This window comes from Chrysochloris asiatica, unplaced genomic scaffold (genome assembly GCF_000296735.1).
Source record: "Chrysochloris asiatica unplaced genomic scaffold, ChrAsi1.0 scaffold00035, whole genome shotgun sequence".
NCBI classification, from domain to species: Eukaryota; Metazoa; Chordata; class Mammalia; order Afrosoricida; family Chrysochloridae; genus Chrysochloris; species Chrysochloris asiatica.
The window spans coordinates 7,757,682-7,781,195 of record NW_006408553.1 but is presented as its reverse complement, the minus strand read 5'-3'; the positions used below and the strand labels follow the sequence as shown (position 1 = coordinate 7,781,195).

Sequence of the window (23,514 nt, the reverse complement as noted above, 5' to 3'; positions counted from 1 at the left end):
CAGCTTCAAACTGATTCAGTCCAAATCTGTGCACAGCTTTGCTGTAGACAGTGAGAAACTGAAACAGAAGTGGCTGAAAATCATTCTTTTAGCCGTCATAGGTGAGACACCAGATGACCCAAGAGAGCACCAACCACTTTGGATAATCATGCTGAAGCTAAGGAATAATCATAATGCCAGTCTCCAGGGCCAACCACAGTGTACGGTGAACTCAAAATTTATAGCTCAAGACATTCCCAATCTCCTTATTTGTCTCTTAGAACCTTACATTGAAACAATAATAGGTTCATAAATGTATCGTTTGGGGAGTATTTACCTATATTTATATGCTTTTAGTAAAATTTATGTGCAGAGCTATTCCACTGATTTCAGTTTTGAAATAGTATAGAAAAATGTAGCATTTTTATTCCTTAAATGTGTACTTTTGTCTTGAAGAGAATTGTAGCAATTGATTTTATCACTTTCTAGTTAGAATGGGCCATTTTCATTTAAGAAAAAACAATTCCTTAATGTTTTCTTCACATATAGGACTGTGACAGTTTGAAAATATACCTACCTCCATGTTGCCAAAATAAAAAACAAAGACAGTGTATGGTAGTATATTAGCTTATTTAGTTTATAATGCAAAGTAAATAATGCATGCTCTTTTAAAACAAAACAATAAAAGGACTAATTGTTGGTGATTTAAAAAAAAAAAGAAAGTAGATAGATGGAGTCACTGTACCAAAAAGAATTGGTTGACATTCATCCATTTCAGGAGGTAGTATATGATCAATACCCAATGGTAATTAAGGAGTAAGTGTAAGCTTCATTGAAGGCATTGCTGAAAAGCGAACCTCCAGGAATTGACTAAATACCATTTGAGATGTTTCAGTAAATAGATATAACTCTGGAAGTGATCACTCATCTATGCCAAGAAATTTGAAAGATAGCCAACTGGCTAGCCAACTGGAAGAGATTCATAATTGTCCCCAGTTCATAGAGAGATGACCCAAAGAGTATGGAAATTATCAAATAATATAATATCACATGCAAATAAGTTCTGCTGGAGATCATTAAAAATGTTATAGCAGTACATCAACAGGAAACTGTCAGAAATGTAAACCAGTTTGAAGAGGTGTGGAAAGAGGGATATCATTGCTGATGGTGGGTTTGAACTGCCAACCGTGCAGTTAGCAGTCTTTATCCTACAGCACCAAAAATCAGGAAAGGTATTACGTCAGGGTTGTATCCTTTAACAATTTTATTCATTCTGTATGTTAAACAAATAATCCGAGAAGCTGGACCATATGAAGGAGAATGTGACATCAGTACTGTTAGGAAGACTCGTTAACAACCTGCAATATACAAGTGATGCAACCTTACTTGTGGAAAGCAAGAAGTATTAAAGCACTTACTGATGAAGACCAAAGACTAATACAGTCTTCAATTTGGATGACACCGCAACACAAAGAAAACAAAAATTCTCACAACTGGACCAATAAGCAGCATCATGATAAATTGAGAAAATATTAAAGTTGTCAAGAATTTCATTTCACTTGGATCTACAATTAATGCCCATGGAAGCAGCAGTCAAGAAATCAAATAATGTATTGCATTAGGCATATCTGTAAAATACCTGTTTAAAATGTTCAAAAACAAAGATATCACTTAAGGAGTCAAGTCACCTGACCTAAGCCATGGTATTTTTAATCGTCTTATATGGGAAGGAGTAAGTCTTGGTTTGGTAGGATAAGCACTGGACTGGTAACCATAAGGTTGGCAGTTTAAACCCACTCGCCGCTTCTCAGAAACCCTATACAGTGTCACTGTGAGTTAGAGCCAACTCAACAGCACTTAACAGCAGCAACATGCATGGGGAAATTGTACAGTAAATAAAACCAAAGAATTGATGTGTTCAAATTACGGTGTTAGCAAAGTAGTATATTGAATATGCCATGGCTGTCAATAGAATTAACAGATCTGTCTTGAAAGAAGTACAGCTAGAATGCTCCTTAGACACAAGGTTTGAGGAACTTTGTCTCATACTTTGGCCGTAATTATCAGTTAGGAGCCAGTTCCTGGAGGCAGACATCACACTGGGTAAAGTGGAGGAAGACTGTTGAGATGTGGGTTGACACAGTGACTGCAACAATGGGCTCAAACAACAATTTTCAGGATGGCTCAAGAGCAGGCAGTGTTTTGTTCTGCTGTACATGGTTGTACAGCTAACAATAACACCACACAGCTTTAGTTAGAAAGATCCATAGTCTGTTTGAAGTGGTACATTAAAACAGATTTTTAATTAGTGCAATATCCCTCCTCCTCTCAGTAGCAGGAACTTAGAAGAATAAAATAGTTCATGTATTTTGAGCCCTTAATTATTCTAGGCATTGTGAAAAGTGCTTTGTATTTAATCTTGTAATCCCTTGAATTGTTCTTTTAAGAAGGTTAAGGAAACTAACTGGTAATTTGCCTAAAGTTACACAGACATTACCAGTTAAATGATGAAGCCAGAATTCAAAACCTTGGGTGTGTATGTGTATGTATATGTGTTTGAACCATGAGATGATACAGTTTTAAAAACACCAAAAGGGTCAACAGTGCTGTCTCCTTCCCATAACTACTAGTCAATACCTGTATATTTTTTCAGAAATATTCTTTGCAATTAATAAACTATGTTTCTTTCCCTTTTCCTCCTCCCTCATGATTGGTTTTTATTATAGACATTGTTTCTTATCAGTGCATATGTAGATGTCTCAAACAGATGAATAGTACTCTCTTGTGTCCTTGTTGTTGTTGTTGTTAAGTGCCATCGAGTCGGGTCCGACCCATAGCGACCCTGTACAGGGTTTCCGAGGGTGTAAATCTTTACGGGAGTAGAAAGCCTCATCTTTCTCCCGCGGAGCGGCTGGTAGTTTCGAACCGCTGACCTTAAGGTTCGCAGCCCGATTCGTAACCACTACGCTCTTGTGTCCTTGGTGGACATTAATGTTTCTTTGAAACTTCGCACAATGCTCAAGTCAATAACCTTGCACATACATCATTTTGCATATGAATTAATACAGGGTTTCTTAATTATGGTTTGTTTTTGTTTTTGTTTTGACTGCTGCTTCTATGAGCAATGATTGTAGATCCAAACAAAATGAAATCCCTTAAGAGAGGGCACATGCATAAGAACACCCACACTTGCAGATAATACCCACTTATCCTGGTTTCAGTGACTGGATGATCAGAGCTCAACCAGAAGTAAAAAGAAGGGGGAAAAAAAAAAGTATTCTCATACAATTTGATGAAATTGACCTACACCTATGGAAGCAGTCGCTCAAAAGAGGGAACAAGTCCTTACAGCAAGAATCATTTCCACCCCCTCCACACACAGAGTAGACAGGGATGGGTAACTTGGACATTGGCTATGCAAAATGGGGGAGCGGGGGCTACAAAGGCAAGAAGTGACTGGCTTATAAGCTTTCAAGAGGGAACCTAGATCTAGAGGGCGTGGAGGAAGGTAAACTCTCCACTGAGTAGTATCTAATATGTCTAGGCAGGGCTGATGAAAGGAGATGCGGTAGGTCTCTGGTGATACAATAGTGAATAATTGTTATCAGGATTGATTGTGAGGGTCAGAAATGTAAAGGTAGATGTTTTATAGCAAGGAGGGGAGTGATTAACTTTTCAGTCTAGGAGCGGAGATCCCTAGGACCATCAAGGGAGAAGAGCAAAGAGCGGGACCCTACCTAGAGAAGCAGTGATGCCTGAAGTGGAGGCAGAGATGATGACGTGGTGAGATGGAGCAGCTGGAGACTTTAGATCCAGAGAGGGAGAGCGACTGTGTGCTGAAGACCTGGGGGGTACGGGGGAAGGATTGCATGGAGGGGATTGTAACCATGGCAATGAGATAATATATGATAGAATGAATGTAAAATTAATGTTCTCCCATGTAAACTATCACATAATTCATAATAAAACATTTAAGAAAAAAAAAAAAAGAAATCCTTGACAACTTCAGTATTTTCTCCTTTTATTGTGATGTGTGTCTATTGGTCTACTTGTGAAGATTTTTGTTTTCTTTACATTGAGTTGTAATCCCTACTGAAGACTATGTATTTTACCACTCGGCTGTTAGCTTGTCTTACTGTGATGGCTTGCATGTTGCTGTGATGCTAGAAGCTGTGCCACCTTTGCAGCAAACACACTTTTGAATGTGATGGAACCTATAGGGGACAAAATGATGGAAACTTCTTGGAAGAAAGACCTAGTGATAAACTTAAAAATCAGCCTTTGAAAACCTGTAGAGCGAGCATATGAGGTCACTGGTCGCGGTAAGTAGGAATCAACTCCATAGCAGTGGTTTTGTTTTTTAAGATACGAGACTGCTTTATCAATCAATCTAGCGAGATGCTTGGAAACTTTGATAACCACAGTTTGCCTGCTGTTTCTAAGAATTTGTGTGAGGATATTTTAGTGCTGGCCAGATAACTTGTTTGACTAGTTTACTGCTCTGTGTTCTGGAGTCTGGCACTCATAAACAGGCACTCAGGGGGCAGGGCAGGACAATAGGGGAGAGTTCATTACCTCTGTGGAGTGAAAATCAACTAGGTCATGGGGCAGCAGACTTTCTGTAAAGGGCCAGATAAGAAACATTTTAGGCTTTGCAGATCGAAGTATTCATTGATTTCACGGCAGTTGGAGAGATGGGATGCATAGTGATTAAAGAGCGTGGACTGTGAGACAGATACACTCGCTCAAATTCCTTTTCGGCCACTAGCTAGCTCTGTGATGCAGGGTAACTTCCTTAGCCCTCTCAGACTCACTGTCCCCAACTGTAAATGGCAGTGATGATCATAACTCCAGCTAGGGCTCTTGTGATAAATGAGGATTTAAAAAAAACAACCTGATGGGGAACAACAACAAGGCATGCTCACCATGGAATGGTCAATCATTCAAAATCAAAATGGCAACCTTTTCATAAGGACAAAGTTAAGAAGGGATGGGAAGGTGGGTGAAATGCAAATAAGAACCACAGGGAGGAAGTGGGATAACTGTTGCATAGAGAGAGGGTCTTGTAATCATTGAGGTGAAACAAAATGTATGATTTTTTTTTTTTTTTTTAGTGTAAAACTTGTCGGTAAATCTTCACTCAATTCACAACAACAAGTTAAAAAACACACACAAATAAAAAAACCTGAAAGGGCTGTCATGGAGTTGATTGCACTCATAGCCAATCCTATAGGACAAGGGTGGCTGTTAAGTGCTGTTGAGTTGGTTCCAACTCATAACCACCCTGATAGGGTTTCCAAAGAGTAACTTTGGACTGCTTTGGTGGGTTTGAATTGCTTGACCTTGTGGTTAGCAGTCCAGAGCTTAATACATAATAGCATATGCAGAAGTGAAGGAAAGGGAAAAAGTGGAGAGTCAGAATCAGGAAGTAGCACTTGTGATTCAGTGCTGCTGAATTATTATGTCCTTGTTGAGCATTTACTCACCAGATACATGTGAGTATAATTGAGCAGTATGGCATGAGTAAGAGAACTGAATCTGTGTCTCTCTGTTTCCTAATTTGTAGAATGGAAATAATACATGGTGACAGGTTGTTGGTATAACCAAAAGAGACAGCACACAAAAGGGCTTTGAGTTCTATAAAGCACTAGACAAAATAAGGTGAAGTCAGTAGCCTGTTCATTTGTTCCATTTCTGAAACTTACATGTATTGGAACAGAGCCATATATATGGTGATTGATGTGAAGCCAAAATGTTCTGCAAGAAAGACTTGATGGGATGCTCTAATGTCAGACCTTACATTAGTAACTTATGGTTTGGAATGAGTAATTAATTGGAACACATTTGTAAGATATTTGAAATAGTAGAATTAAAAAATGAATAGCCAGTATGGAAAGATAAGCTGGAGGGATTTAATGTCTAATCAGAAAATACAGCACTATCTTACAAAATTTAAAATGTGTATTTCCTTTCCCCTTACAATTCCATTTCTAAAGATTGATTCTGAAAATATACTTGCTTATCCATTTTATCTGGTAAGTCATGTATGTACATGGATATCCACTGTAACATTGATTATGTGCAACATTCCACTAAAAAGTGGTAATACTAGTGTTCAGGTTAGGAGATGGGGAACCTAAATCGTAGTGCACTCATACAGTTAAAAACTATGCACCTTTAAAATGAGGGGTCCTCTACGTGTACTGATAGAAGAACACTATCAAGGTATGGTTGTTGTTGTTGTTGTTATGTGCCGTGGAGTCGGTTCCGACTCATAGCGACCCTGTACAGGGTTTCTGAGGGAACAGAAAGCCTCATCTTTCTCCTGCGGAACCGCTGGTAGTTTCAAACTGCTATGGTTAGTTGCTTGTAAAATAAACTATCATTTGTGAGTAATGTGCTCCCTTAAATAACTATATGAGACCAATGGTCAACATTTATCCAAAAGCAAGATGAGAATGCAAGGAGGGGAATGGAAACTAGATCAATGAAAAAAGAAAGGAAGTAATGTGGCTGCTGATGCATTGTGAAAATTGTAACCTATTTCAGTGAACAGTATGTGTAAAAATAGTTAAAGGGGAACCAAGTTTGCTGTGTAAACTTTCATCCAAAACATAATAAAATATTTTTTAAATGATTTATGTTAAGTTAAAAACAAACAAAACCAGTGTGCACAGTATACCTTCATTATCGTTTCAGAGTGGGGAGAAAAAATTTATTATTTCTTGGAGTATGTATAGGAGAATCAAATTTGCATTGATTACCTTCTTGGAGGAGAACTCTGGGTAGTGGGGGGACAGGACAGATGGGGGAAGATTTACTTTTAAAAGTATGTATACCCTTTTTGTCTTTTGTAGTGTGTCAAATGTATGTGTGTGTATGTGTATGAGTGGACTTCAGAAAGTTTGTGGAAAAATGGAATTGAAAGATAAACGAATTTTGTCACAGACTTTTTAAGCCCCTTTATGTTTGTGTGTTCAGAGTTTTTCAGTGGCTATAGAGGATGTCATTGGAGTCCTGGTGTCACTGCAGGATAATGGACTGGACTGCAAGGTCGATTTGAACTGCAAGGTCAGCAAATCAAACTCACTAGCCGCTCCTTGGAAGCCCTTTACAGGGTCGCTATGAGTCTGAATTTACTCAACGGCACTTAACAACAACAATAACAATAGAGGATATCATTGGATATGAAAATTATATGACTCATCTTTGTGTTTCCCTCTCACACTCAAGTTTACCACCTGTCGCTCTGCCACTTTAGTCTCTTTGACCTTGATGACTGGAGAAACTGGAACTGATACTAGACTCACCCGAAAACAGTGCCCCCCTCCCCTGCCCCATGCACATTGACGTTTCTCTTCTTGATTTGCTTGACTGACTGTGTTTCTGTTTCCACCCTCAGCTTTGGCAGCATGTGAGCACCTTCTTGCCAAGAACTCAGGTCACTGCTGTGAAGGGGGCCTTAGGGAGAAGAATATCCAGAGGAAATCAATGCCAGATGCGTCTGAAATTATACTCACCGCAGGCAACATGAGCCATTCTATGCAAGCATCTGTGTCCCACTGGCAAAGACTGTAGCTCTCCAGGTAGGAGGGTCCTGGAAGCAGACAGCGCCAGGAGCCTCGCGAGAAGAAGAATGGGCCCAGATATAAACTCTCTACAATGAACACAATTTTCACCTTATAAAGGAATTTTAAGTAAAGCAGTTATTTAATTTCCACATATGCGAGTTCAATAGCCTTCTGTGTGAAGTGCCAGCAGCCACGCCCCTTCAGAGGAGCTATCAGGAGTTTTCTGGCACTGAGCTGAAATTTTCTTGGTACTTCTGGCAATGACAGATCTTCAGGGCAGATTTCTCTGCTAAATGCTCTTGGGCAGGAGAAAGAGTAAAACCTCTGAAAGCAGTGTAAGAATAGCAGAGCTTGCACAGGAACTCAGCCTGGACTCAGAAGCCGTGACAGATTCATCCTGCTTCATTCATCTCCAAAGTCAGATCCTGGAGTGGCCTGGCATTTGGGGGCTGCTTTCTGTGGCCCTTTTCTACTCTCATCCTCCTCCCAATCTTTCTCTTCAAACAGTCAAATGATGTGAATTTGGGATGGAGTTTGTTATACTTTGGGGACTTGCTTCCTTTTCCAGGCGAGTGCTGTCGTAGAGGACCATTTGAAGGCTGTGTATGTTTTCAGGGAGGAGGGCACTGACCTTGCCTGGATCCTCCACCATGTTTTTGTTGCTGCCTTTTGATAGCTTGATTGTCAACCTGCTGGGCATCTCCCTGACTGTCCTCTTCACCCTCCTGCTCGTTTTCATCATAGTCCCAGCCATTTTTGGAGTCTCCTTTGGTATCCGAAAGCTCTACATGAAAACGTTGTTAAAAATCTTTGCGGTGAGTTGTACTGTTGCAAGTGGTTGCTTCATAGAGGGGGAAGTTGTGCTGCTTGCAAAGTGAGTTGTTCTTACATGGATGAATGGTGTCTCGATACTGGGTGTGGAGAAATTGGGGAGAATGGGAAGTGGCAGTCTAAGGAAAAAGAACAACCAAATATGTACTTAAGAAAGACTTTAGGGATCTTTTTTCTTGATCATGGTAATTATATGTTTGGTTTATGCTGAGCAAAGGGACTCCACACCTTGCCTATTTACTTCAAAGAGAGTAGGGCTTAACAGTAAAAGAAAATCCTTGCCAGATCCTACCTCTTCCTATAGAAGAGGCAATGAAGAATAAAGCTGCTCCGTATATATTTTCTCACTGAAAAATTTGGGAGAGCCTTTTTTTCTCTAACATTTATCTTAAAAAAGTCATTGAATGGATTTTTTAATTTTAAAAATACAAGAGAAGGATAGTAAATATCCTAACATATGTCAGTCAGGACTTGCCTTATAGCATGAACAGAAGTGGTCACAATGTACAGGAAGTGAGTGAGAGGTGAGATTTCCCAGAAGTGTATCCATGTGACAGACTTTTAATATCTGTCTAAAGGTTTGGTAATTTATTTACAGTGTTGGTTTCTAAAGAAAGATGACATTGAGTAATCACTGCATTTTTAGGACTGCTTTTCCATGACTGAGATCATGGATAATTTGAGAAACACACTGCATTCGTTAATAGTAAAAATAATACAAAAATATAAAAAGTAAAAATAAACTAATAATAGTATTATTAGTTCGGGAGTGCAGTGGCTGCTCTGTAGTCACAAACTGCTAACCACAAAGTCAGTGGTTCAAGCCCACCAACAGCTCCAAAGGAGAGCAGTGAACCTTTCTGTTCCCCCCAAATTTAAAGCCTAGGAAATCCTATACAGGGTCACTGTGAGTTGGAACCAACTCAACAGCACTTAGCAATAGTTATTAGTTCATACAGTAACATGTTCTTCAGAATGATTCCATTAGTTTTCTTTTTCTTATAATTCTATGATAGGCAGGGCAACTGTATACATTTTATTAATGAAGAAATACAGACTTGAAGTTGTTGTTAAGTGCTGTCAAGTCAATTCTGACCCATAGCGAGCGACCCTGTATAAGGTTTCTGAGGAGCAGCTGGTGAGTTTGAACCACCGACCTTGCAGTTCAAACGGCTTTGCAGCCTGACGCATTAACCCACAATGCGACACCAGGAATCCATGAGTATTTTTACAGTGGAAAATAGCCTTTATGCATACTACTGAATCTTCAGTGCAGTCTTTTTTTAGTATTTAATATTCCTATAAAAATATGATTTTTGAGCACTACTTATATATAGTGTCCCCCGTCCCCGTCCCCCCCCCCCCCCCCCCACAGCAAAAAAACCACTGCCACTGAGCCAATTTTGATTCATAGCAACCCTGTATAGGGGTTTAGGGGTTTCTGGGGCTCAGTCTTTATGGGAGCAGACAGCCTCATTTTTCTCCTAGTGGCTGGTGGATTTGAACTTCTGACCTTGTGGTTAGCAGTCTAGTGCTTATCCTGTAGCATCAAATTTCTTGCTGCTTAGAATAGTGTGGTGACCAACAGCAACAGCTTTATTAACCTGGGAGATTGTTAGAAAGGATGTATCTCAGGCCTGCTTCAGACCTACTGAATTAGAATCTGCACTTTAATAAGATCCAGATGATTTGTATGCACTTTAAAGTTTGAGAATGATGAACGTAGTTGGTCTTTACTAAGGTATAATATATGAGCGGGCTTTTTAAAGTTTGTGTAAAAATTCTATTATCTTTCCATTAATTTTTCCACAAACTTTTTTAAGTCCCTTATATATTTTCATTAATAAATGTAATTTTCATTTGTCATTCAAAGAAAATTTTTACCAGAGCACCAGATCACTATGGACTATATGACTTGTGGCCTTTAACCATAGGAAAAAAATATACTAGGGTAGAATCAGTAGGTAAGTTAAACTTCCAAGACACGATAGTGTGAATGATGTCTGACTGTAATTCAGATTTGTAAGCAAGTGATTATTACATGGACTTGTGGAAATTTAGCATTTTTAAAACACAGAAATAAGAGTTACCAGCCTTGGGTTCTTTAGTTGTTAAAAATTTTGAACTTGGATCAAACTTCAGATGAGACAAAAAGCTTTAGAATCCATGTATTTTCCCTACTCCATTTTGACAGTGCTAAAAAAAAAAAATCAATGCTATAAAGTTCATAGCCAAGTAAATCATTACTATGTGGTGACATTTTTGAAAAGTATATTCTTGTGACTATCGTTTAGTGCCAGTAGAGTCAGCTCCGACTCATAGTGACCTGTATAGTTTCCACGGAGCGGCTGGTGGGTTTGAACTGCCACCCTGTGGTTAGAAGTCCAGTGCTTATCCTACAGTGCCACACAAGGATGCCAGATTATAGTTACACAGTGGAAACTATATTAAATGTATATTGTTGGCCCAGGCTGTGCAACAGATAGCTTACCTTTAGTCATCAGAGGCTCTTAGTAGAGCACAGCTTGAAAATCACTAGTTTAGGGCCTGATAGTTTTAGAAGTGGAGTCCTGGTGTGGTGCTCTGGGTTAATGCGCTGGACCGCAATGTCAGTTTGAACCTCAGGGTCGGTGGTTCAAGCTTAGCAGCTGCACCTCAAAAACCCTATGCAGGGTTGCTATGGGTAGGAACCGATTCGATGACACTTAACAACAAAAACAATTTACAAGTGGGTATGAAAGCAGCACATACATACCCGCTTATGACATGGAAATTTTGAATTTTAAGAACCAGAGATTTACCTCTTATTTCCCAGATATGGGCCAGGCACTCAAAGGGGTTTTGGGTGCTCTGTGCATCCTTTCCTTTTGTGCTTCACGGATAATTATAAGTTGTCTATAAGCCGAATTAAGGAGTAGGGTAAAAAATACTGGGATATCAGTACGGACATGGGATGGTTCTGGAAGCATGTTGATCTTTTCTCATCCTCTGTTATTGCTCAGAGTTGATGTTAATGGACAGTAAGAACTATATGTTATCAGCTATAGTATTAGGTATTAGCCAAATTTGTTTCAGATCTTACAAAGTATATTATTTGGGTGTGGCGCTGTACGATTAGCCCTGGACTGAACCACAAGGTTGGCAGTTCGAACCCACCAGCTGCTCCTCAGAAACCCTCTGCAGGGTCACTATGAATCAAAACTGACAACAACATGCAAAGTATACCTATACTCTTGGATTTATGTGTACTTTTTTCCCCTGCAAAGGCCCTTTTTAGCCACTTCGTTTTCTCCCCTTTTTCCGCAGGGATGAGAATACTTACATACATTACAAATACACACACAAGATGTTAGATGTCAGAGATTATCTTAATTCAGTGGTTCTCACCCTTTACTATGCATTAGAATTACCTGGGGATGCATTAAAAATGCGTATTTTGTGGCTCCAGAATCACCCCCAGAGATTTTGATTGAACTGATCAGAGTGGGCATTAAAATAGTTTTAGTCTAATTTTTAAAATGCTCCTCAGGTGATTGTGATGTCCACCATCAAAAGCGGAGTCCGAGATTCCCTTCCTCTTGGATATGGACCTGCCTTGTTAATGGCTATCGAGTTGGTGACGCATGGTGACTCCATGCATACAGAATAGAGCTCCATAGGGTTTTCAAGGCTGTGACCTTTCAGAAGCAGGTTCCCAGGCCTTGCTTCTGAGGTTCCTTTGGCTATGTTTGAACCTCCAGCCCTTTCCTTTAGTAATTCAGAGCTTAACCATTGCACTATCCTGAGACAGCAGGCCTGCCTAGTGACTTGTTTATAACAAATAGAGTTGGGTAGAAATGGCGCTGTGGGACTTGTGGGGTGGGGTTAGAAAAGGCACTATCGCGTCTACCTGTCTCCATGTAAATCAGCTTTCAGAGGACTCCAGGACCCTGCTTTTGAGCCATTCAGTAACACCAAACAACCCTGTGCAAAATAAATGGTGAGAATGTTTTAAGTAACAAAGTTATGAGGTAGCATCTTACAAAGCAATAAATAACCACACAAATAATATAAGATAGTTTTTAATTATTCATGATACCATTACTTGCAACACCTAAAAATTTTGTTTTTGTATTTTCTTTAGTCTTTGGCAATATGCATTCATATTTCATGGCTGCTTTGTGATAGAGTTATATAGTTTTATTCATGTTTTTCTTTTACATGTTACCAGCCATTTTCACATTTTGTAGATAATCTTCATAAGGACCACTGAATCTGGATATATAATAGGCCATGCAGTACATATACTTGTGTTTTGGGCAGACATAAGTGAGCCCTGGCTTGACACTTAGTTTCCAATTATTAGTTAATCCTTGTTTATAAAGAAACCAGGAGAAAATATTTCTATACCTGCCAAGAGGAATATAGAGAGGATATGGTGGATCAGTGCCTTGTCTATCCAGTGTTATGTCCTGGATGATGTAACTCACTGTTAATGCTGAGTCACTGAAGAGCTTTGTGTGTTAAAGTCAGTCAGTCAGTTCTTAGGGTGTGGGCTTTACTTTTACTGTCAGTACAGTGCAGATCACATTATTTGGCACTGAATACTTACACGTGGACTTATAACTGAGTTGAGAATGATTTGGAAAAGGGAGGAAAAGAAAGTTTGGATATAAAAGGGAAAGATGAAAATAACTTATTTTCTTCCCTGGTTATTAGAGAATCAGTGTTTACATAAGGGGGTAGCTGTGATCCAATAAACTTTAAACTCTAAAGCAAAATGTGTCAGTGGTGAGTAATAGAAACCAGTGTGAAGGAGCTGGTGGGGTTGTAGTGGATGAACATGAGTTACTGAGTCAGGTGGCCTTTAGTCTGAATACCAGTGCTTCACTTCACCATACCACTGAGAATCCTGACCCAGCCAGGTTGACATTTAACTGTAACCATTACAGCTGACATTATTCTTGCCTCGTACCTTGACCTTCATTACTCTCAGACTTACTTGGTTAATGTGCAGATAGTTGGAGCATCGATTTTTTTTTTTTTTACTATTGTCGTAAATTCAGAATGTTGGATAACAGGTAGTAGTTAAGTGAGGAATAGGTGTATGGCTGAATTCTGGCTTTTGGCCCTCAATGTAGCTATAGTTTTGTTGTTGATGTTGTTAAGTGCTGTCAGTCATTCTGACTCACAGCAACCCTGCATAGGGTTTCTGAGGAGTGCTGGTGAGCTTGAGCCGCCGACCTTGCGGTTCAAACCAACCTTGAGGTCCAATGAATTATCGTATATACCACACCAGGACTGTAGTAGGAAAGACAAATACATACATAGATAAGTAAGGCAGAATGTGGTACCAGTAAAATGTACAGCAAAAGTTGATTCTGACTGAAGACTTGGTGGGTAGGTAGCCTTTCATGTAAGACTTACCATTTGAACTGGCTACTAAAGGAGGAAAACAGCGCTTTCTAGAAGCACAGTGCATAAAGAGGAAGTATATAGTGCTTGTTTAGGGACAGTATGAAGTTTAGTAGAGCAGAAACATTGGGTGTGTGCAGGGAATGAGGTGGGTCATAAGGTGGACCATTTCTTCAGGCACTGGGAAGCTACTGAAGGTTTTTGAGCAAGAAGAAACGTGATCGCTAACCTCAGCAGCATGTGTGAGAATGGTTGGCGGGAGGGAAGAGGCAAGAATTAATCTGTTGCATGAATGTAGGCAAGAGCAGAGAATAATGGGGTGAAAGAAAGATGATGGCACAAAACAAGAGACAGCTGTAGGAAAGAGGACTGTTTCAGGAAGGAGAGAGGATTTGATGACAGGTAGAAAGTCTGAAAGCTTGAGTTACAAGGATAGTGATGCCAGAGCATGATGGGAGGAACACAAGAGAGAACAACAGGGAGCAAGTTTGGGGACAGGAGAGAGGCATATCCTTTTCAGTGTGCCAGGTGGTGAGGGCTTGTGGACTTGCAGTTGAAGATGACCAGCAGGTGATCAGCATTGTGAGGTTGGAAGTTTTGAGAAATAAAGAAGCGAAGTGTCCATTTGACAGCAGTTACCTAGAGATAACCAGTTCAGTGCTAAGTGCTTTACTGCTAACAAGAAAGTCAGCTGATTGAACTCCTCAGCTGCTCTGCAGAAGAAAGTTGTGACTGTTTCCATAAAGATTACAGTGCTTTGGAGCAGTTTACTCAGGTCTATGAATGTGTTTGGTAGTGGTGAATTGAGTGAAGGTTTACAGAGCAGATAGTCAGTTTTACATATTTGGTGTGGTTTTACCTAGAGATTACTGTTGAATCAGGGAAAGGAGAGACTTGTTTAAGGATAAAATCATTTCATGGGAAATTGAAGGTGACAGATGATGTAAACCTCACTTTTTAGAGGATCTGGTTCTTTGGATGTACCTGTTGTTAAGTGCCATCAAGTAAGTTCTGACTCATAGCAACCTTGTTATAGAACTTCCAAGTAGCTACTACTAGTGTATTTGAACTGCTCACCTATTGGGATTACCTGGATAATGGGAAAATGCAGTGGAGACATAAAAAGGAGGAAAAGGTTTCTGCTGAGGTTAGTTTCTCCTAGCCTGTTAGACCCTGCTCATGTGATTAGTTAATCAAATGTTACTGTTGTTGTTAAGTGCCAAGGTTTCCGAGACTTTCCATCTTCATGGGAGCAAAAAGGCTCATCTTTCTCCTGTGGGAGCAACTGGAGTGCTTGAACCATGGACCTTGTGGTTTTCAGGCCAGTGCTTACCGTATGGGGCCACTGGCAGTGTGTTCCCTTAACAGAATGAGCTACTCTAAAAGCGCACATCAACCCACCTTCGTTTCTAAGCGGGGCCTGCGTTTGTTCATTGGCTGCATTTAGTTTAATGTTACCTACTAGTGCATTCATTGTGAGTATCCTTGAATTGTGCTCTTCTTCTTCTGGAGAAGCCGAAAGGGAATAAGTAAGTAAACCGATATTGAATACCTAGTAAATGGTGTCTCATATCAGGAGAAGGGAAAAAACATATAGAGTGAAATGAACTTTGAACATATGATTCTCGCTTTTATTCTGAAGTGTGTGAAAACTGTACTTCCTAGAGTGAGAGTGATAGTTCAGGGAAGCAAGTTGTGTAGTCATCAGATATTGCTAGTCTGTATCAACCTTTCATTCACTCTTCAGTGGGATGAAAGTAATCAAGTTCATGGACTCAGCCATTCCTTCATAAGCTAGTCCCCACTAACAACCAGGCTGCTTACAATCCTGCCCTCTTCCCCTTCCCCTTGTAATTGCATAGTTCTTAATAAAAGTAGAAGCCTTTTCTAATAATTGGTATTTGAAAAAAATAAATAAAACTCAAATTACAAAAAAGGAGGCCCCAAACCAAGCCCACTGCTGTGGAGTCTATTCGGACTGATAGCAATCCAATAGGACAAAGTTAGAACTTCCCATAAAGTTTCCAGGGCTATAAATATCATCTTTCTCTCCCAGGGAGGCGGGTGGGTTCCGGCCATCAACTGTTTTTGCTACCCTAATACTTAACCCACTGCACTAATGTTTATTGCAGAGCTTTGTTATAGAATTAGGAGATACCTAGATCTTATTTAACAGATACTTTTCCATTTAAAACAAAATGACAGCTTTCCTGAATTTTGCTTATTGAAACAATCCTCACAGACTTAAACTCTAGTCTTACAGAAATCTGTTCATTGTAGTTTCTAGTACTATTCTTTTTATTACTGCTCACTGCAATCGAAAGATCTGAATTGTCAGTCCAAAATCAGAGCTTTTCTGATTAATACCAATACTGAATCTTAGACAAAATGTTAAAACTCTAGACCCTGATTAAGTGGCTTATGTCTGTATTCCAGGCTTGTAAACTTTCTTGCCTTCATTCACCGATTGCCTAAATACCATGAAACAAGATCAACTTCACTTTCCTCCATTTTAGGAGTCATTTTCTTCCCTAAAAGATTATTCATACGTAGAACCAGCAAACTTGAGTGACTTAAGGGTAGGGTGCACAGCTGATTATTGTGATTGATGCTGATAAATTATGTACCTATAAAAGTTGAATTGGCCAAAGTTGTGTGATAGGTATATTTATAACAGTGACCAAAAGAAAGAAGAAGAAAAAAGTAGCTTCTGAGATTGCTATGTACAACCAAATACCTCAGGGGATTTCATTCCTAGATTTGGAGGTTGAGGGTGGTGGCTTAATGGGACATCCTAGTTAAATGCTTCTGTCCTAACTCCTAATTTGTTGTGAGTGCCTGGGGTCTTAAAAGCTTGCATCCAAAGCACAGTTGATCTCTATTCACCTGGAACAGCAAAGGAAGATGAAGAATCTGAAACAGGCAACTGATGAGCAACTCTGCCTCCTTTGCCTTGTGACCTGAAGAGTTACCATTACCAAATATTTGGATCAAAGATTCAGTTGCTTATAAGATGTTTGATTTTGTTATTTGTGAAGTATGCTGGCAAGAAGGGAGAAAATGCAGAACAGAATTTTAGTTTCTCATGGACTCGACTTTGTGGAGCTACTGAGGTTAGATGAGTCCCTGAAACTATTGCTCTTAAACCCTTATTTAATCTGTAAACCTTAAAACCAAAAATATCCCTGAAGTCTTCATAAAACCGGTAATAGTGTGCCTAAGCTAGTATGGTGTGGTGCCGTGGGTTAATGCGCCAGACTGCAAAGCCATTTGAACTGCAAGGTTGGCAGTTCAAGCTCACCAGCTGCTCCTTGGAAACCCTATACAGGGTTGCTATGGGTCGGAACCGACTCAACGGCACTTCACAACAATCACAACAAGTTAGTAAAAAAGGCCTGCCTGAGTATTATGCTCTCTTAAGACCTGGTCGGTGAGTTTATGTTAATGGAGAAGAAACAACTTAGAAAAGGAAAGTAAGCGATGGTTGCACAACTCGAAGAATGTAATCAATGTCACTAAATTGTGCATGTGGTGGTGGTTCCGACTCACAGCGACCCTGTACAGGGTTTCCAATGCTGTAAATCTTTATGGGAGCAGAAAGCCTCATCTTTCTCCCTCGGAACAGCTGGTAGTTTCGAACTATTGGTATATGTTCTACTGTATATATTCTCAACAACAAAATAAAATTTAAGTAGGAAAAAACAAACAAACAAAAAACCCACTACTGAAACAGAGAAAATGGGCAATGTGAGTCTTCTTACCTTAGACTTTTCTTTGAGTTGTTATTAAGTGCCATGGAGTCAGTTCCAACCCATAGGTTTCCCAAGGAGTGACTGGTGAGTTTGAACTGCTGACCTTATTGTTCAAACCAACCTTGTGATCCTGTGCTTATCCTACAGCGCCACACCAGGTGACCTTTTTTCTAGATGAAAAAAAAAATTGAAATTTCCAATTGCAATCAGACCATTGATTAATAAACTCCTGTCTTGCTTCTGACTTTGCTAAACCGTGTAGAACAGTCTTGCTAATAATCAAGGCTCTGCTGGCAGAATCCACACTAAATGCTTCTGGGCATGTGGGTTTTGCTATGTCATGGAGTGGTAGGTTTCTTCTCCACCTTGCTTATCTGTGGAAATAGCTTTTGAAAAGACACCTAAAAAATATCCATTCTATTTCTGTGGCTTACTGTAGACATAACTTTTGTATTCAGTGATAAAATATTCCAATACAGGAAATAAATGAGTTCATATTTTTACCTCTCATTAATTGTTGTTGTTGTTTTAGTGCTAGTGAGTTGGATCTGATTCATAGCGACCCTGTATAGGGTTTCCAAGGAGCGGCTGGTGGGTTTGAACTGCTGATCTTGCAGTTCAAACTCAACCTTATGGTTGAGTGCTTATGCTATAGTGATATGTAAGGACTGCTTAACTGACGGTGGGAGAGACTCAAATTCTGGTTCTCATTTACTGAAGTTAAAGGATTTTAGTGATGGAAGAGAGGCTGGAAACCTCTTTTGTAGATCCTTACTTCTAGAGTGTGTATTTCAGTAATCATAAGGACAACCTGAGTGCTCTACATGTTTCTCAGATTCTGCCATGTACTGATTTCATTTGGTCCTCAGTGGCCTCATGAAGTTGGAGGTTTGAGTGTTACCAATTCCAATGTTCAGATAAGAGCCTACAGTTAAGCGTGGCCATGAGTTGCTTATGGGACATAGCTAGTTAAACTTGGATTTGAACCTAGTTTTTTTTAATTTCCAAACACAGTGTTCCTTTTCAAACTCTGCTAAGCCCTTCTCAAGGAGTCCTGGGTAGCACAAATAATTAAGCTTTCAATTAAGCCAAAAGGTTGGAAGTTCAAACCCCTACCAGAGGTACCTCAGAAGAAGGCCTGGAGACCTGAAAGACCACATTCTTTGGTCACAAGAGGTTGCCATGGTCAGAATCAACTTGACAGCAACTAACAAGCCCCTTCAAGACCTTTCTCAGATTAGCTGTGAGATTCTCCTACTAGAAGGTTATTCAGAGGGTGAATGGACAGCCCAGACCTATGCATTATTTAATCCCTCTTCTTGAAAACGAAAATTGTTGCTTTCTTGGAAAGATTTGGGATGTTGGGCTCATTTGGTGGTAGGCAGTTGTTTATGGGATGTTTGATATTGCCATTTGTGAATAGCTGCTGTTTGGCAAGGAAAAAGGAATTGTGAAGTTTGTGTACTGTAAGTTTGTGAGTTCCCTAAGTAACTTGGGAACAGATAGTTTAAGAGGTGAGGAAGTTAGCTCTGAGAAACTTCCCAAACTTTGTGAGTCTCCAGCTCATTAATGCTTGATCCTACTGTAAAAGAGGGGATCTTATCTGGGAGGAGAGGCGACTGAGTTTCCGTTTAGAATGTGTGCTTTCTTGGCTACAGTGCGATCTCAGTTGACTAGGACTGAGGCTTTCATAGCCTGAACTTGGAGGCTTTTGTGGAATGAAACACAGTCTCGTTCTTGCTCTTACATGTTGTCTTTCCCTCCCTCAGTGGGCTACCTTGAGAATGGAGAGAGGAGCCAAGGAGAAGAACCACCAACTGTACAAGCCCTATACCAATGGTAAGACTAGGTCTTGATTCTCAATCTGAAAGGTCCCTTCCAGATATGCTCCTAAATCTTTTAATGCCATATATACTGTTCACTTAGAAAATGTAGGATGTGTACTTGGGAGTATTTTTAACATACTGTCTCCCAACATGCTGCCTGATGGTATTCTCTTTTGCAGGAATCATTGCAAAAGATCCCACTTCACTAGAAGAAGAGATCAAAGAAATTCGTCGAAGTGGGAGTAGTAAGGCTCTGGATAACACTCCAGAGTTTGAGCTCTCTGATATATTCTACTTTTGCCGGAAAGGAATGGAGACCATTATGGATGACGAAGTGACGAAGAGATTCTCAGCAGAGGAATTGGAGTCCTGGAACCTATTGAGCCGCACCAATTATAACTTCCAGTATATCAGTTTGAGGCTCACTGTCTTATGGGGGTTAGGAGTGCTGATTCGCTATTGCTTCCTTCTGCCACTCAGGTGAGGGTGGGCCCCAAGCAGGAAAATGGCTTGCTCTGTCACTGCCTAGGCCTAATGCATGATCTATCTACCTTGCTTTCCCTGCTTTGTGCCCCATTTTAGAATGAAGGCCAAAGGAAACTTTCACTGACCAGTCCCACTGCTTCTTGGAAGGAGACACTGGTGATTGTCCTTTAATAGCCATTGGAGTCTCTGCATATCAGACAGACAGTTTCATAAAGATAAATTGCTTGTCCGAGTGGAATAAACACAGGGGCAGGGAACATCATGTACTTTCTGGCCACTCTTCCATGGACATGGCTAATTCTTTCGTACCTCTTCAGCACCGAGGCAGTATCGATCACAGTTTTATGTACCTTATGGTACTTTTGAGTATGTCTTGCTGGATACTGGTGCCTTCGGCCCCCCCCCCCCCCAATTGTTTCATATAGAAGCTGTGCTGCTGCCAGGGTTGAAACCAAAGGGAAAGGTAAGACAACAGGTGTCCAAGGGTGGGATGGCCGACTTTAGGGCTTTCCTGCTTGAGGCAGTGGTATCCTCTGAGAGCCAGATTCAGAATCTACTGTCAGTTTGAAATGGAAATGAGCTCTAGTTTTCAGAGGCTACTCTTTATTTTTGGTGAAATGTGTCTAGGGCCAACTTCACATCATCTTAGAGTAGTTTTTGTGATGCCCCCCCTGTGGTTTTTGCATTATCAGTTCTGTACTTGGTGCAAGGATTTCTCGTTTGTTGTCATTTAACCTGTCTTCTTCTCCCAGGATAGCTCTGGCTTTCACGGGGATTAGCCTTCTGGTGGTGGGCACATCCGTGGTGGGATACTTGCCAAATGGGAGGTGAGTAGAGCTCTAGTGTCCATGTCTGAGGGGAGCTGGTTGTGGGAACAGTGGTTCCGGCATTGGAGGTCACAGAACTTGGATGACTGAAATAACCCAGTAATAACAATGAGATCAGCATTCAGTTACTACTGAGCTTGACCTGTACTGTGGGCTTTTTGCCCTCTAACCTTCATACATTACGTTTTAAATGCAAAAGGGAAAAAGTACAGAAATATTGAGGTTAGGTTTCAGATGTTAACAGCTTTTATAGTATGTTGTTTAGTTTAGAGCTTTCTAAGGATCTCCGGGTGGAGTCCTGGTGTGGCGCTGTGGGTTAATACGCCAGACTGCAAAGCTATTTGAACTGTGAGGTCGGCGGTTCAAGCTCATCAGATGCTACTCGGAAACCCTATACAAGGTCGCTATGGGTTGGGATCGACATGATGGCACTAAACAACAACAACAACAGGAGTCTGGGTGGTGCAAGCAGTTGCATTCAAATGCTAACCTGAAGGTTGGTGGTTCAAATCTACTCAGTGACTCTGGAAAAAACGGCTAGACGAACTGCTTCTGTAAAGATCACAGCCAAGAAAATATTATAGAACAGTTCTACGTCGTAACAACACATGGGCGCCCTATGAGTCTGACCAGCTTGGTAGTGGCTAACAGCAACTGCATTAATAGATAAATTGGTTAAGAGGATTTTAATAAGTGATTAGAAACATTGGCAGAATTTACTTTTTTTTTTTTAAGAAAAACCTGCCTCTTCTAGGAAGTTCTGGGGCTTAGCAGACCCCTCTTCTGCCCAGGCTAATGAGAAGGTGTGACTTTGGCTTTGCCCCACCTCCAGGTATAGACTGAGGAGGAAAGGAATCTTAAGAGCATCCTGACTTACCTAGGCTGGAAATTCTTCTGAACTCACTAACTTAGATGAACGGAAGCAAGTCTCATCATTACTTGTTTCCGTAAGTGCAGGATATTATAGGGCTTTACCATACACACAAATACTTCACCAGTATTTTGCAGGCATAAAGGACCATAGGCAGGCAGTAACAGTTGAATTGTTGGCATCAACAACTTTTCCTACCTTCCTAAAGGTAAAACAGAACAAAAATCTCCATCCTATTGTTGCAGGTTTAAGGAGTTCTTGAGTAAGCATGTCCACCTGATGTGTTACCGGATCTGTGTGCGAGCGCTGACAGCCATCATCACCTACCATGACAGGTGAGGCCTCTGCGCACTAGTACATAGGGCGCCTCACAGCACCCGGCCCACCTAGAGCCAGCCCAGCAGGGGATTTTCTGAGTTTTCCTCAGAGCTGAAGAATCTTGTGAGGGAGGGGTGTGCTCCAAATAAATGTTTTCATTTTAACTTTGTTGCTTTGTATACATTTTTCAAACCAGGAAAAACAGACCTAGAAACGGTGGGATCTGTGTGGCCAATCATACTTCTCCTATTGATGTGATCATTTTGGCCAGTGATGGCTACTATGCCATGGTAAGATATCTTGTTGTTTTCTCTGGCAAAACTTTGTACTCTAGACCTGTCGGGCCTGGGAGGCTGCTGGACCCTTCCCAGAGAACTTTCTGAGATACAAACACATGAACATACTTTCTGTATGTGAGACCCAATATTTTGCATGGATCACCTTGGTCACCTCAGTTTCTGTTGCTGTGGGGAACTCCTTGTAATTTTGATAGAAGAAATTATGAGCAGAAGCAGCCCTGGGTCTCTGAGAGTGTGCTTGGAGATTATACTCTGGCTCTTCCTTCAGCCTTGAAAATGAGTGAAGGTTAGGGAAGGAAGATTTGAAGGGACTGAATTCAAGGGCATGTGAGGATCTTCCCAAGAAGGAACATTTTGTTGTTGTTTTTTCAGTTATATTCGTAATTAAACATCCACTGGACCACAAGGTCAGTTTGAATTGCAAGGTCGGTGGTTCAAATTCACCAGCCCCTCCTCAGAAACCCTTTTGTATAGGGTCACTGTGAGTCCAAATCGACTTGATAGCACCACAACACCATTACCAGTTGAAAGGAAGAAATTTAAGACCCAGTAAAATATTAGAAGCACATGAATCCTGGTAGGGCACTGTCAGATAAGCACAGAACTGCAAGGTCATTTTGAGCCATGAGGTGGGCTATTCAAACCCACCATCCACTCCTTTGAAACCCTGTGCATGGTGTCTGTGAGTCAGAACTCCACGGCACATAACAGCAACACCAATAGCGGTTAACAGTACATGTTAGATGTTGAGAGATTGAGGACCTCTTGGACCTGGGGTTTCTTCCCTGTGAGTGGAGGGGAGGTGGCAGTGGGGTAGGATTTGTATGAGGATGACTCCCCTAAGAATAATTTCTTTATCTGAGATTAGGTGGGTCAAGTGCACGGAGGACTCATGGGTGTGATTCAGAGAGCCATGGTGAAGGCCTGTCCTCATGTCTGGTTTGAGCGCTCTGAAGTGAAAGATCGCCACCTGGTGGCCAAAAGGTAAATTTCACAAAACACTCTTGTTTTCTGTGATCCTATATAAAAACTCTGGTAGCATAGTGGTTACGACTCGGGCTGTGAACCGCAAGGTCAGCAGTTCGAAACTACCAGCTGCTCCGCGGGAGAAAGATGAGGCTTTCTACTCCCGTAAAGATTTACACCCTCGGAAACCCTGTACAGGGTCGCTATGAGTCGGTTCCGACTCCACGGCACATAACAACAACAACAACAACATACAAAAACTAATCAGAAGCTGCAATGAGTTTCGATGACGAGTAAGACTGAGGAATTCACACTGACCGCCTAAGACAGGCAGCGTCCCTTAAACAAATAATAAATAAGGGGGAATCTGATGCAGACCGTGCAGACCCGGTCA

At 40.8% G+C, this 23,514-nt stretch overlaps 1 protein-coding gene across 1 annotated transcript in view; it reads left to right on the top strand.

Annotated features, from left to right (window-relative positions):
• Positions 1-23,514, top strand: part of AGPAT6 (1-acylglycerol-3-phosphate O-acyltransferase 6) — a 66,663-nt gene that overhangs the window by 20,880 nt on the left and 22,269 nt on the right. The window contains exons 2-8 of the mRNA XM_006859934.1: positions 7,382-8,365; positions 19,297-19,366; positions 19,533-19,833; positions 20,592-20,666; positions 21,783-21,872; positions 22,052-22,145; positions 23,023-23,138. Of these exons, the coding sequence (XP_006859996.1) occupies positions 8,156-8,365; positions 19,297-19,366; positions 19,533-19,833; positions 20,592-20,666; positions 21,783-21,872; positions 22,052-22,145; positions 23,023-23,138 (956 nt within the window). The 5' untranslated portion in view covers positions 7,382-8,155. The remainder of the gene's footprint in view (positions 1-7,381; positions 8,366-19,296; positions 19,367-19,532; positions 19,834-20,591; positions 20,667-21,782; positions 21,873-22,051; positions 22,146-23,022; positions 23,139-23,514) is intronic.